The sequence below is a fragment of the Gossypium hirsutum genome, chromosome A07 (genome assembly GCF_007990345.1).
Source record: "Gossypium hirsutum isolate 1008001.06 chromosome A07, Gossypium_hirsutum_v2.1, whole genome shotgun sequence".
In the NCBI taxonomy this organism is placed as follows: domain Eukaryota; kingdom Viridiplantae; phylum Streptophyta; class Magnoliopsida; order Malvales; family Malvaceae; genus Gossypium; species Gossypium hirsutum.
In genome coordinates this window covers 45,998,021-46,013,163 of record NC_053430.1, presented here as the reverse complement: position 1 = coordinate 46,013,163, position 15,143 = coordinate 45,998,021, and the positions used below count along the sequence as shown (strand labels likewise).

At 30.9% G+C, this 15,143-nt stretch overlaps 1 protein-coding gene across 1 annotated transcript; it reads right to left on the bottom strand.

Annotated features, from left to right (window-relative positions):
- Positions 1-692: 692 nt before the first annotated feature.
- Positions 693-6,054, bottom strand: LOC107955250 (ER lumen protein-retaining receptor). Its single transcript, XM_016890991.2, has 6 exons — positions 5,744-6,054; positions 5,387-5,652; positions 5,127-5,242; positions 4,269-4,342; positions 995-1,058; positions 693-903 (listed from the first exon to the last, which is right to left on the bottom strand). Exons 1-6 carry the CDS (start codon positions 5,832-5,834, stop codon positions 867-869), a joined length of 648 nt encoding a protein of 215 aa, XP_016746480.1. The 5' UTR covers positions 5,835-6,054; the 3' UTR covers positions 693-866.
- Positions 6,055-15,143: the final 9,089 nt, after the last annotated feature.

Here is a 15,143-nt window from a genome sequence, read left to right as displayed (position 1 = left end):
TTCCTAATTATTTATAAAAAGTTTATGATTTTAAAATTTTTTTATGATTTTTGTAAAATATATTTTTTTATTTAAAAAAAAATCGAATTATGGCAATTATAATTAAATCTATTTAATATTTATTATTAATAATGAAAAATGAAAACACCTTATAAATAAGGCAATTATTAATAAATAATATATGTAATTAGTATTCAATAAATATTAAATATTTGTATATTTAATATCTAATGATAATTTTTTTATTAATATCAAAAATAAGTTTTTAATAATTAATACTATATATAAGTAATTATATTTTGTTAATCATATTATGTATTATTTTATTATATAATTTTCAAATAAAATATTCAGTAAAGTATCTTCAATATTATATTTGTAACAATTAGATTAATTAAAAAATAAATTTAGGTAAAAAATTGTAATATATTAATAATATAAATAAATAAAATAATTTTTATTCAAGCAATACTTTCAATGATTAAAATCACTGGCTTATCGTCCTTCTAACTAATTCATTCTATCCATTCAATTTCTGTTCTATCACATTGTAAATGAACCATTAATTTTTTTTATCTTTCTTTTACGAGTTTTAAGTATTCAAATAAAATAAATTCATTTACTTTTCTCTTTTACTGGTTTTAATCCAAACATAGTGTTAATGGTGAACAAAAAAATTAAGATTTAGCAGATGCCATACCATCCCTTACAGTTAATTGCATAAACTAACTGTTCAAAGAAAAACAATTGTTGTTTGTGTTTTTATCTGGAAAGGTATATATAAATGACATGTGAAATGGGATGAGCGTTCATCGAAAACAAAATTCCACAAATGTTCAGATACTTGCAATCCTTTGCATGGGGAATCAAGCTGGCAACTGGAGCTTTTTGTTGTTCTTCCAGCTGCAACCATCATGAAACATTTGAATATAAACGAGACAGTTTCAGAAACGAACAAGCATTTGTGTATGAAAAAAATTTAAACTTCTTTTACCTGTCGAAGTAATAGTAGAAAAAGTCTGCGTAAAGGAGTGTCTGAACGATCCCAGAAATCCAAGCTGAAAGTGAGAGCCATAAAAGAATCAATTAAAAAGAAATGAAAGTAAGAAGTAAACAATAGAGCATAAAACGAAAGTCAGAATTATTGTATCTGATGCTCTAAGTTTAATATTTTCATCTATCTACATTTATATTTTTTTAAACAAATTATTTTAATAAAATTATTTATAATTACATTAATACTCTTCGTATATTGACTGCACGTGATTTTTGTATGTAAAATAAAAATAAATATTAGCTCACCGATCGTCTAATGTTTAACTAATATTTAATAGTATTTCGTGATCGGATTATAATACGAAAAAACAATTTTTATTAGTAAATGATTTTAAACATGTCTTTAATGTAATAAAAAATAAACAAACAGATTGAAAGACTAACACGTCGTCTATCAAATCTAATTAAGGAGATGTTTTGTCTTGAACGTTGGAACGGATAACTCACAAAGATAAAAATATAGCCGTGACTGACTGGAGTGACAGTACATTGAATTAAACTCACACAAAATAAATCTTGAATCTGTTTGTAGATTTATTCACTTTTAACATTCATAGTTTGAAATATCCTAATCCTAAATAGATGATAAACTATTTATGCGTGAATCGTATATTTTAATTTAAGTAAAAACCCGAGTTTGAATATATAATGAACAAAAAGCTGATGTATTGATATATGACTTCTACAATATATAGCATCATTCACAATAATAGAATTTATAGCCCAAGGCATGAGTAAATGACATCTCTTATTAACATTACATGGTATATGAAAAGAAAACATAATCACATATCGTTTGTTTTTGTGAAGAATAATTTAATTATTATTTGATAGTAATTAACTTTTCATAAAATAAAGATGTAATGTTTATCATAAGATCAAATCAAATCAAATTGAGAAAACGAATTTATCTCAAAGAGATTAATGATGTTTTATGAGGATAACACACTTATAATAAGATCATTAGACAAACACTGATTGACTAGCTTTCGTAATGGTATGTCATTAGAGAGAGCTTAATAACGATTCTATGGTGGAATGATTTTACGACTAAATAAGTTTATAATTTATAGACGAAAAATTAAAACTTAATTATAAATAATTTAAGCCCTAATCACATATGTTCAATTGATCCATCTGCTAGCTTATTAAAACCATAAATAAATTGCATGTTGAATCAAATAGAAAGAATTTGATAAAAATGATAAAATTAAAGAAATAAATTACATTAAAAAACAAATATGGTTTCTCACTTAATATAAAAATGACTTGAGAATTAATTTAAATTTTTTGAATTATTATTTAAAGAAATAATTGAAGTTCAAAAACGAAATGAAATTAATTGATATTATAAAATCCGTTGAATGTAAAAATTAAATATATTTTTTTATAACAAGTTGTCATGATTTTAACAGAATTAGAATTAAGTTAAGAAAATTATTTAAATTAAAAAATTAATTATTTAATTTAATTTAATAAATAATGTATATTTTAAGAAATAAAAAAACATTTACTTAGTTTAAATTATAAAGTGTTAAGTTAAAAGTTCAAGAAACACATATAATTGAATCCAAGAGTTATTAACCCCTTTCTCTCCTAGTTTAACTAGGAGATTTTTTTTTCTATTAAATATGTATTAAATACGTTCTACTTATTCAAATATGGTTTTACTTTCTCTCCCTATAAATAAATAACATTGATAAAGTTAAAAATATAATAAGTTACACAACTTTTGAGATATTATTATTTTGTTCAAAAATAGTAAAAATTTATTTTTAAATATAAATTCTATTTTTCGGAAATAACAATTCTGTCGACTTCTATAAAAGTGGAAGATTTACTTTCAATAAGTATTGAAAGTAAATGAAATAATTTTTATTCTGTGTTTGATTTGAAATTGTTTGATCCCACACTCGAAGCAGTTCATAGCACGAGAATAGCGGATAAGGTTGTTCGATAAAGTCAAGAACGAAAAAGATCCGTCTCACTCAAAGCACAAGCATATTTTAGAAAAAAATTTATTGCAATAAATATTACAAATCGGCTTAGTTTTTTAAATTTTTATTTTTCTGCCCTGAAAGAAAACTAATTTCGAACTAGATTTTTTTCAACAAGAACTCCATGAATACCAAGACAAATTAACCTTGATACTACTTATAACACCAAACAAGATGCTTTGATCTAGCATCAAAAAAGAAAGGAAAGGTTTGCAAACCCCAATAAAACTGAGAAATTTGGCTAAGGGTTGGCTTTAGTGGGGGGTAGGAAGGTGAGCTAGCTTGTAACAAATCTAGGTGTGAGAAATCAAATAAAGTACTCCAAGTAAGCAGGGTATTTCAACCGCACATTGCAAGACAAGAGGCCTTTGGGCATATACCCAATAAGCCAGTTTTGAGGAAAAGAGTTAAAATTTTCTAGAATTAGCTTCATTAAGTATGATAAAGTTGGTCATCAATTTGAACCATTCCTAAACCAAGGGATAACTTAAAAGCCGCAAACAAATCTTCAAAGCCAGAATGACTTCTAAAGGTCATTAAACCACATAACACTAAAACTATGGTGACAGAAGAACATGGTACCCTCTTCAGAATTTCAAAGCTACTAGTACTAATAAAACATGTTGTATTGCTTGTAGCTAATCAAATATCACCAGGAGGATGCTAAAGGTTTTTGCTAAGGTAACTCCACAATCACCAACATGTCTAGTTGTGCAAGGCAAGGAAAAAAGGCTAAGTACAAACTTCGAAACCAACTTGATGCTAATCAAATATCACCAGGAGGATGCTAAAGATTTTTGCCAAAGTAACTCCACAATCACCAATCTGTCTAATTGTGCAAGGCAGGGAGAAAAAGCTAAGTCCAGACTTCAAAACCAACTGAAGCATTTAACAACCATACAACCCTAATTGCTTTCTGAATTACAATTACAGTTATTTTTCATACTAGATACCAAGAGTAAAATTATTATTTTATGGTAACAAGATCATCATATCAACATATGTAATACGTTGCAGACAACAATTCAAATCATAATTCATAGCAACTAAATTTTAAGTTTTGAATGATGTAACAACCACTATTGGTAGACAAAGAGGTCCTAGAAATCCCAACAATATAAAATAAGACATAAACAAATTCATATGCGATGACGAATGTAGAACATTCAAAGAGTGCAGGCTCAGAAAGAGAAAGAGAGAGAGAGAATAACTTACGTATCCAGTGGACATAGTGTGGTTCAGTTAAGTATCGATAAACCCAGTTAAGAATGTATAATCCTCGATATGCACTGCAATATAAGAGAAAGACCAATAAGCAAATCTGTCCATAACAGAAAAATCATTTACACCTTATCTGATTAGCAAAAGGAAAAATCAGTCCTTTACACACCTAAGACATCATCAAGTAAATATTCTAAAAAAAAAAATGCTTCAAGTTTTAATTCAAAATTTCATATTTAGGTTAATGATGCATTTGTTTCTAAAACAATACTGCATATTATACGACCAGTGCATTTAGAATCATATACAGAATAACAGCATCAAGTTTTTATTCTTAGTTTACCAAAATTCCTTTTTCTAGATTTCTTCAATGTAGGCTATAACTCTCTGATTCAAGCCTATTGTTCTTTTTGCTTCTGGTTCGAGGCTACGGCAAAAAGGTTATCTAATCTAATGAAGAGTAAACGTATCATATCATGAGCAGCAAAAATCCCAAGTCATTATCTCTTGAAACTTCAAATATAAGCCTTCATAAGGTTGGGAAATTTTGAACTCACAAAGATCATACACTTCATTGAGTCCTAAAGAACAGGAAAAGTACTTAAGAATCCAAAATGCAATGCAAAGGGAAGCCCAAAGTTTTGATACTGAGAACATGAACTTCAAAGCCCCTGGTTCAAACTACAGATTGTTACGTGAAGCTTAATATATGATTAAATGTTAAAACAATAGGCAGAACCAATTCAAACAACAAATGCACTGACCTAAAATGATCAAAACATAGCAGAAGATCTAAGATATCGTCAATGCATAAAATAATTATTAGTTTAAGAACATTGGACTAAAGCATACCCAAGAAGAAACACATATTGGCCGGTCAGATTGTCAATGTTTCTAGTCCTTTGCAGGAGTACAAGCTGAGGAAGTATGGCAACAGCTTCTAGATACAACGAAAAAGTCCACATTACCTGGAACCCCATTTTCCATAAGTCCAATAAATTCTTTTTTTTTTAAATGAACCAAATTTTTCTTTAAAAAAAAAAGAAAAGAAAAGAGAGAGAGAGAGAGAGAGAGAGAGAGAGAGAGAGAGAGAGAGAGAGAGAGAGAGAGACCTCCTTGAAGGTGAATTTCTCATGAATGAAAAGCGCCAAGAGTAGGCAAGGCAATAGAATAAAATAATGGCGGAAAGTGTCTTGGGCTTTATCGTAAGACCTCCGAACAACGTTATGGCTACGCATGTACCAAACAATCGAAAAGGAGCTTCCCAAAAATATTAATTTCATCAAAGTGTTGTAAAGAGATATAAAATCAGTGAAAATGTCCAAGTAACGGCTAGCAAAAACGATGGCGTAAAGTTCTTGCGTCTTCAAAGAAATACCTGTGCCAATTCACAAGTGTTGTAAAATTGAAATTCGAAACCTAATAAAACCAGTATCAAAGAAAAAAAAATAGGGAGAAACAAGGGTTACCGGCGCAAGATTTGATTGTGTGGATCTTGAGGAGCAAGACGAGAACGCTGGCCAGGTGAGTCATATCACCTGCTAATCTGAATATATTCATTTTCGCTATTCCAGATCCAAAACCCTAATTTCCTTTTAGCTTCTAAATAAAAATTGCCGAAATGTTTTCAAACGGCCTTTTTTCCTTTTTCAGAGTGGGTTAGGCTTTAGATCTGGTAGTCTTCAAGTTTTTCTTTTTATGCTGTTTTTTTCTACAAAATTATTATTTTTAAAAAAATCGAACCTCTTAACGGTGGAGCTAGATATAACGATCCACCACCAATAAGATATAGCCACGTCAATGGCGTGACTATTTACAAGTCTTTGCAATCGTGAAAGTCAATTACAAGTCAATAGCAAAAAGAAAGGATTTCTGAACCAAACCGGACCTCAATGTCTAATCGAAAATAGTTTGAAGTATCAGTTTGAAAAATAATTTTGATAAAAAATCAGAATCCATTAATTAAATTGATTAAAAAATTAATTGAATTGAATTTTTTATTTTAAACTTTAAAAATTTTTAATAAATTTTTAATTAAATTGATTGAATTGACAAATTAATAACTTAATCAATTTGACTAATAGGTAAATAGTTTACAATACAAGTGGAAAACTTTAGAATGAGTTTAACTCTTTTATGAACCAAATTAGACCTATCAGTAAAATCAGTTGGACCAGAACCAATTGAGATATGGATCCGGAATAAGAGATTAAATTGGTTGACTTACGAACCGGTTGAATTGTTTGAATCAATTTTCTTTTTTTTTATATTTTATATTTTTCTACTTTTTAATAATTTATTCAATTGAATCGGTTAAATTGATCCAATTTTGATTCGATAAATCGAATTTATCAAGAGGAGTGAATCTAGTGGCGGAGCTTGAAATTTTTTGGAGGGGCGAAATTAAATTGTATATTTTTATTTTGTAAAAATGTAATTTCATCATTTTAATAGCCTATATCTTTATAATTTTTAAAGTGTTAAATCAAATTTTTATCATTTTTAAAAGGCTAAAAGTGTAATTTTACAATTATTAATTTAAAATTTTATAAATTATAAAAAGTCTAAATTAAAATTTTACAATGATACTATAGACTCCACTACACTTCGCTACTGAGTGAATCAATAATTTTAAAACTTTTAGTAAACAATGAAAAGAGTAGAAAAGATTAACACAGTTGTTTTGTAGTGATTATGTCTTAACCATTAAGTGTTAACTTCATTTAATAATGATTTTTATAGTTTGCCAACTTTGAATTGATACTTTTTAGGAAAAAAAATATAGGTTTTACAATTTTTATCTTTTATTTAGGTTAAGATAGTCATATAAATAAAAATCTAATTGATGAGTCATTTATTTGTAAAGCAATTTAAAAGCAGTAACATAAATTAATAACAATAAATTGAAGAGTCAGAATAATTATTTCCCCCCAATATGTAATTATTGGTAGCGATGCTGTGGCATCAAGTCAGTTTATTAATCCAAATCAACAATTTATAGGCTTCTCTCGAAGTCACTATACTCAATCCTATAACTAACTTAACAAATGTCTATGCTAAATTAATGTCAATAATACAATTGCAAGCACCATTCCTACCGGATTATGCACATTAACAATACATGTCTATATCATTACACATTTAAAATCAAAGAAATTAATCATGCACCATTCAAGTTTTACATCCATTAATCACAACCTTTTCAAAATTAACAATTAACTCAATTACCCACTAATGTTGATGAAGCAATAACAAGTATTAAACATGAATAACACTTGAATGAATAAACCTCATATTACAACAAACATCCTTATCAAAATACCAATAATCCCATATTAGGGTTCCATAATTATTCTAACTAACAAACATTTAACCCATAATCACCGAATTAAAAAAATTAAGCAAAACTCAATCATAGTTCAAAATAGTAAAATAAAATAAATAAAGGCAAAGAGAAAGCTGAAGAGATGTTGAGCCGAATAAGGTGGTTTTCCTCACGTCATTTTATCTCTTTTTTCCTCTTTTTCTTCTCTTTTTCTTTTCTGGCTTTCTTTTTTCTGAAAATTGATGTTCTATTTGTACTCGATGGCTCCCCTTCTTTGTTCTTAAAGTTTGATATTTATTGTTGGATCATCGGTACACCCTATGATGTAGTAAAAATAAATAAATCTAGCAATCACATCTAGGGATCCATGTGCAAGGAACGAATCGGGGTGAAAAGGGTATGAATGATTACCTTTAATCGTCTGAAAAATCGAAGAAACAGATTACTCTATTGTATGTCAATTCAAGCCGCTACAAAAAGTTTCGGCCTCTACGTAATCCACCCGATGTGACAACGAACGGTAAGCACTCTCTAAAACTTTTTCAGAGAGAGAAAAATCTCTTGACGGCTGCTAGACCTCACACAATTTATTTTTCGGGTATATAAGGTTTTTCTTAAAAATCTTATATTTCCTAATTCGGGAATAACTGATATTTTTTATATGAATCAAATCATAATAATTAATCGAATATACATAATTATAATAATGTTTAACCAAAAAATTTTACAATTACAATAATTATAATAATATTTGATCCTAAATTATAATTACAATAATTATAACAAAGATTTTGGTAAATTATTGTTAGTTAAATTTTATACGAATCAAATTCATATATTAATTTAACCATATTTTTCATTATGTGTACAACATACTTGTACATATAATTGATTCGATATTTAATTGCCCAATTGATTTAATTCTATAATCAATTTAATTCATGTGACGGCTAAACTCAATACCAACTATGTTTGGATTCCGTTAGTTTCAACCATAGGGAGTAACCCTATAGGTTCTTGTAATGTTAGCAACAATACTAGAACAATTCTAATATTACAAACAATAAATGACATTTAGCAATGCATCATTGCCACCTAAGTTACAAGAAATCAGGATTCACATAACCTTTCTATGATCAACCCTTCATGTATTTAAATCATTTTGTCCTTTATATCTAGAATGGACACAAGTTATGGAATAGTCACACTTGTATTGCCCATCTAATGTTTCTTGATATCCTGAGTAGACTATTAAAAACAAATAAATATGATATCTCATATCAACTTATTCGAGCATGGCCATGCATTTTTAATCTCACACAATCAAGTGGCCTAGGATATTGCTCCCATTATATAGGAGGGACAAATTCTATATTGATCAACCATATCCCACTACATAGATTGTGGTATATCCAACATCAACCTTTATAAAACAACCAATTACGGTGGATGTTTGACTGTATCAAAATATACGACTCACGATGTTGGGATAATGATGATCTCAAGTCTGAGGATTGTATACACAGTAATCACTATGAGTAATGTTGTGACTATTACATAATAATCCAAGAAACAGTCCAATAAGTTGTTCTTTAACACACATACTCATGTATTGATTTTGACACCTCATGTCAATGACAACACTTTGTCATCAAACAATTACACGTTAGTCTTAATGTATTATTGTTGTCCAAGCCCACAATAATACTCGACTAAGGACCTTTTAAGAATAATCATATTATTCTTAAGACATTATTATAAAATAATTTATTTACATACATAAAAAATAAACTGAAATAATAATGGCTATGCCTTATATTAATAAACGAGGTAAAATAAGTATGTTATTACAATCATCTCATGATCGGTCTTTGGGCATACTCTGACATTTATATCCCCCTAAAAGATTGTGGACTAGGTCAACTCCCTTTTTTGTTCTATTTTTGTCTCTTGGGAGTGTTTGGGCCTTTACATTTTCACATAGTTTATTCTTTCTGATTTTTGGTCATTATCAGCACTTGATTAAAATATGGGTTAATCCTAAAAGCTTATGTGACATTCTTTAAGTGTGAGCTTCCCAATTTGTTCCTATCAAGCTCGATGCTGCATTTTTCGTAGCATCGGGGCTTCAAATATTGAAATTGAACATATTCTTATTCAATATTTCAGATAGCTTAAAAACAGTAAAACACAATATTTCAGAAAACATAAACTTATTCACATGTTCTTTCCTGTTAGATAAGTGAATCTCCTTATAACGCCTCAGAATGCCTTAATGAGTTTTAACATGTCCCATAAATGTAGCATAAAGCTAAGCACTCTCCAAACACACCAACATGTTCCATTGAATGGAGCTTAGCTTGACATTCCCTTATCTCTTTAACCTATCCCAAGGCCTTTCACCCAAAATATAAGATGAGTACTCACAATCCTATGGCATGTCATTATGTTCAACAGTTTCAGAATATTATAGTGTCAAAACATATACTTAAAACATAGAGCTCACAAATCATGAGGAGCTCGCAGAACACTATTCATATTGAGCTTGCAATATAGAGCTCGCATATCATTTTTCATAAAAACACATATATAATCTCAAAATAGAGTTTAGAAAAAACTTACTCTCAGAACTTAGGTTAAAACCCTAAGTTCCTGATTAATACTATGGTTCATACATATATATGGCAATCCCTGAACATTCACCAATTTGCTAAAACTTTGAACAAGCTTCACTTTTCCCTTACCTTTACTTGTAGACAGTTCTGTTAGGTTTGCAATTTCACAAATATACACAAGTTACTAATAGCATAAAGCAAATTAAAACTCATACATAAAAATAAGCGAACCTAAGTTTGCACATGCCAATATTTTGGTGAACCTAGTTTCCTTTGTTGTAAACCTTTTTTAATTCTAAACATCAACACAATAGAGAAATGAAGTCTTACCTTAAATCCCAAAAACTAAGTTCTAGGTAAAAAACTTTGATAACAAGATAATCGATGAAGAAATTTGAGAGAATTTTATCGTTCAAAAGAATATGAAATTTCGATAGAAAGGGCTTAATTTATAGGGACTAAGTGTTTTAGTGTTATTAGGATTCCCTAGTTGTAGTAGAAGTAGGAAAAATTTATGTGCATGGGTGGTGTTATGAAGAGAAAAGTAAGTTTAATTTCCCAACTTTAGTAAAATTACCTTTTGACTACTCCTACGTTTGACTCTTAGCCCAAAATAGTGATTACAGCTTGACCGCCTCTGGACGTACTAACATCCAGAGTGTGAATACTGCTACTAAAAATTTGGAATTGAGGCGGTGTCCGCAAGTACATAGGTCAGGTTGTAATATAGTTATTATAACGAAGTAGGTGAGTACTCCGAGGATTGTACCCAAAGGAGGCTAGTACTAAATTAATATTAACCTAAACATAAACAGATCTAATTAGTACTATAAATAAATCACAGTACGACAAAAAATAAAGTGAAAAATAATTGTTTCTATAATAAAAGAAATAAACATGCATAAATAATGAAAATAGAGAATTAATATGTAAACTCAATCAAATCTAAGCACAGATGACTAGCTCGCTTTGGTGGTCATAACTAATTCCCATTTCGAGTTTCTACTCAATCAATTAGTCGCTTACCTAACAAGACCTCTCGATCTTCCACTAAACTAACGAGTCGACAGTAACAACTTATCTCGACCTCACAGTCCGGACCGAATTGGGGTAACCAATTTTGGGTTAATTTTCACCTAGATAACTTTCTATGGTTGTTAGGCTTAGGGTTTAAGTCCTTCTTATCCAAAATAGTTGGCTTGCTAAGAAATCCTACATAGAAATTAATTAATCACATTTTCACTCGCTAATATAAGAGGATTAGTTCCTCATGGATCCTATAAATATTATAAAATTGATAAAACAAATAAACATAAAAAAACAAATCAAGAATAAAAGTTAAGAAAAATCCTGAATTGTATTTGAATAAAGCGCAAAAATCCATAAAGACTTTATGTTGAATCCACAAATCAGATCCTCCGAAAAACATATGAACAAAAATAAACTAAAAATAAATCCTAAATACAAAAGAATATAAAAATGAAAACTAAACTGAAAGGAAAAAGTCTAACTTACAAAAGAGAATCCATCAAGTGTTTAATGAGCCTATTTATGATATTAGGGTTGAAAATCGTCCTTAACCCTAGTTCGGCGGACATTTTTACGTTAAAATACATTGCGCGAACCAAAACACCATTAGCTCATTAATGATTTCACATACAGGGCCAGTGTTGTGACACCCACTAGCTATGTCGTGACACTAAAGGCAACTTGCTTGGCTCAAGCTTATCTATAAGGGTGCATCACGACACCCACTAGCTATGTCGCGACACCACAGGTAGTATAGCTATATTGGCTTTCTACTCTCTATGTTGCAATGTTTGAACTTCTGTGTTGCAACATGACGACCATTATTAAATTGTAATGCCCATGAATGGTGTCCTGTACACTCGTCAAACACGTTAGTCTTCCCTTAGGCTTCCTTCGGCCTCTAAGGTCATAAAATCAACTCAAATCACACTTTATATTAAATGAAACTAAAGTAGAAAAACTAAATATAACCTAATAAGATTGCTTATATTCAAGCTCCTTAAGTATGAAAACTAGTTTTATCTGTTACAACGAATTGCGATAGATTACAACTCGCTAGGCCCATTGGAAATCTTTGCTTCTCAAAGCCCGTTGGTGATCATAGTTCACTAAATCCACTAGTGTCCTCAGTTCACCAGAAATTCTGGCGTCAATCAGCTAGCCAAGCCTTCTGGCAAACCCTAGCTCGCCAAACTTACTGGTGAACACTAACTCGCTAGGCCTACTAGCGTACACCAGCTTGCCAGGCCTACTGACGTATACTTGCTTACCAGGCCCAAGCTTCTAGGTCGTATTTTGGGATGTTACATTTACCCTATTCTTACTTCCATCAAGGTTGTGTCACACCATGGAGGTTATATGTAGTGCTACGATGATGAAATTTTGTATTCTTAGGTTCAAAGGGGTTGTGTCGTGCCATGGGATTATTATGTGACAATATGGATTCGATTTGGCCTCTCTAAGACTTGTCATAGGCCTTTTGTTGTCCCTACTTGACCCTAACTAACGTCTAGCTCCTCTGTTACTATTGAAAACATGTTTTCTTCCAATTCTAACATGCAATTTACAAAATAATTATTCTAAAAATCTAAATACAAACAAAAATTTAAATCTAATCTACAATATTTACAAACTAAATAAAGTTCAATGGTTTAAAATTATGTCGCACTACCGGACTTGTCCGATAGTTCCTTAAACTTCACCATTGACTTCATCCGTCGTTTACGACCATCGTAGTCCTTCCAATCACTCATTATCCTATCAGTATCTCTCTATTTTTCTTGTTCTCTCGCATTCCAAGTACCTACACTTGAACAACTCGGAAGATACCTTTGATCAATGTTGTTAGAGGTTAAATTAAATAAAACGTAACAATCCTCCCTAACTAATCCCTCACTTTGGGAATTATGACCGCACTTGAACACTTCTATTTCACCATAGATTTTTGTTATTATCTCATTTCATTTGATATCAATGGTCGAATTAGATGTGGCTAAGGATGGTTGACCCAACAGAATGGACTTGATCTTCCTCGAAATTGAAGATTACAAAATCGACAAGGATTATAAATCACTGTACCTTAACCAATAAATCCTCAAGGTCACCTTTTGGGTGTACTAAGGATCTATTGGCTAGCTATAGCATTATTGAGGTGGTTTTAAGGTTTCTAGTCTGAGTTTCCAATAAATCAATAGGGGCATTAAGTTTATGCTAGCATCTAGATCGCAAATGGCCCTACTGAAATGTTGATACCCTATCTCTATTGGAATTGTAAAACTACCCCGATCTTTTAATTTTAGAGGTATCTTTTTCGCAATTAAAGTATTGCACAAAGTATCAATGCCAATTTTCTCGCCCTTTTTTATTTTCTTATGCCATGCCATGATTTCTTGTAGATATTTAGCATATTTTAGGATTTTATCAATAAGTTCTAAGAGCGATAAATTGGCATTGAAGGATTTAAATAGATTGATAAATTTTATAAAATCTACCTCATCCCTCTTTTGCTTGCCATCTAATCTTGTTGGGAATGGTACTTTCATTGTGCTCAGATTTGCGATGGTCGGATCAGACACTGATTCAACTATCTCCTCCATCGGCTCCTTGTGCTTTTCATCCTCCATTGGTTCATCAATCATTTTGAGAACCTCCTCCTCTTCATGGGTGGACTTGTTGGGCATTTTTAATTCTCTTCACGATCGTAAAGTGATCATCTTTACATGCTCATTCCTATCTCTCCAAGGATTATTCTCCATGTTATTGGGGATACTTTAGCCATTTTACTTTTGAAACATGGTCATTAGTTGGCTCATCTGGTTACAAAGGCTATCTATTCGGCATTTTAGTCATCCACATATAGCTTGAACTTGTAGAATATCCATCTTTATAATTTGCATTTCCTCTTCTAGTTGGTCGAATTGTTGACTACATAGAGTATGATCATTTCCCACAGGTCGTTGTTTTAAGTGTGGAGGTTGGTACAGAGGATTTTGATGGTTTTGCAATTGGTTTGCACCTCCTTGGTTACCTCTCCACTTGTGTAACGCCCTAAAATCTTAAATAATTATTTTTTTGAATGGTTGTGAACAACTGTGTATCTGTTTTTGGGAAGTGTTTGATAAGCCTTGGGTTCAAGCTTTGACTTGTGCAAATTTTATTTTTTACTTGAATTAAACCTATAGGTTTCTTAAATAAATATTGGTAAAACATGGTAGAAATGGCCTACTGGTCTAAGGAATAGGTGGCGTATGGAATATCCTTGGGATTTGGGTTCGAGACTTGGCGTTGCAAAAAGAGTGACTTATTTTGCTATTCATGTCGTGTGAATATCAGAAGTTGTCCGAAACACTGAGTAGTTGAGGGGGGAGTGATCAACTAAGGGATTTGTGGAGAGATTTGAGGAGAGATTTTAGGAGGAAATCATGTGGTGAGAGGGAGTAGAGTGCCGATTTTGAATAGTGAGTACTCAGGAATTTCGGCTTTGGTGAGTTTGAGTACTCTATTCCGAGTTTTTAGTGAGCATTTTTGTTTATTTCCTATTATTCTCTTTTTCTGCATTATACGACTTTGTTCTCCCTCTCTTTTCCTCTCATATTTTCGATTTTGTCAAGTTGCTCTTTCTGTTTTTGTTCTTTTTGTGACCTTTATTAACCGATTACTCCATCTTCTACCTCAATCGGTTGTGACTCCTTGGCAGAATATCTTGTCTCCTCTCCTCTTCTTTCTTTTCTCTTCTCTCTTCTCTCTCTCTCAATTAGTCCTTTCTTGACTGAATCCTCCTTCTCACCCTTACCCAAAATCGGTTTCTCTTTGACCAAAAAATGCTATTTCTTTCACCCTCACTGTGCCGAATCTTCACTACTCTCTGTAGACTTTGGTGGGTGTATTGTGCGGAGCTTT

Bases quoted from the DNA above. Each gene is read 5' to 3' on its own strand.
- LOC107955250 (XM_016890991.2), bottom strand. From the start codon at position 5,834: ATGAATATATTCAGATTAGCAGGTGATATGACTCACCTGGCCAGCGTT. The intron at 4,343-5,126 runs GTATGCTTTAGT...CTTATATTGCAG, and splicing joins CAATATGTGTTTCTTCTTGG to TGCATATCGAGGATTATACA. The intron at 1,059-4,268 runs GTAAGTTATTCT...TCTCACTTTCAG, and splicing joins ACACTATGTCCACTGGATAC to CTTGGATTTCTGGGATCGTT.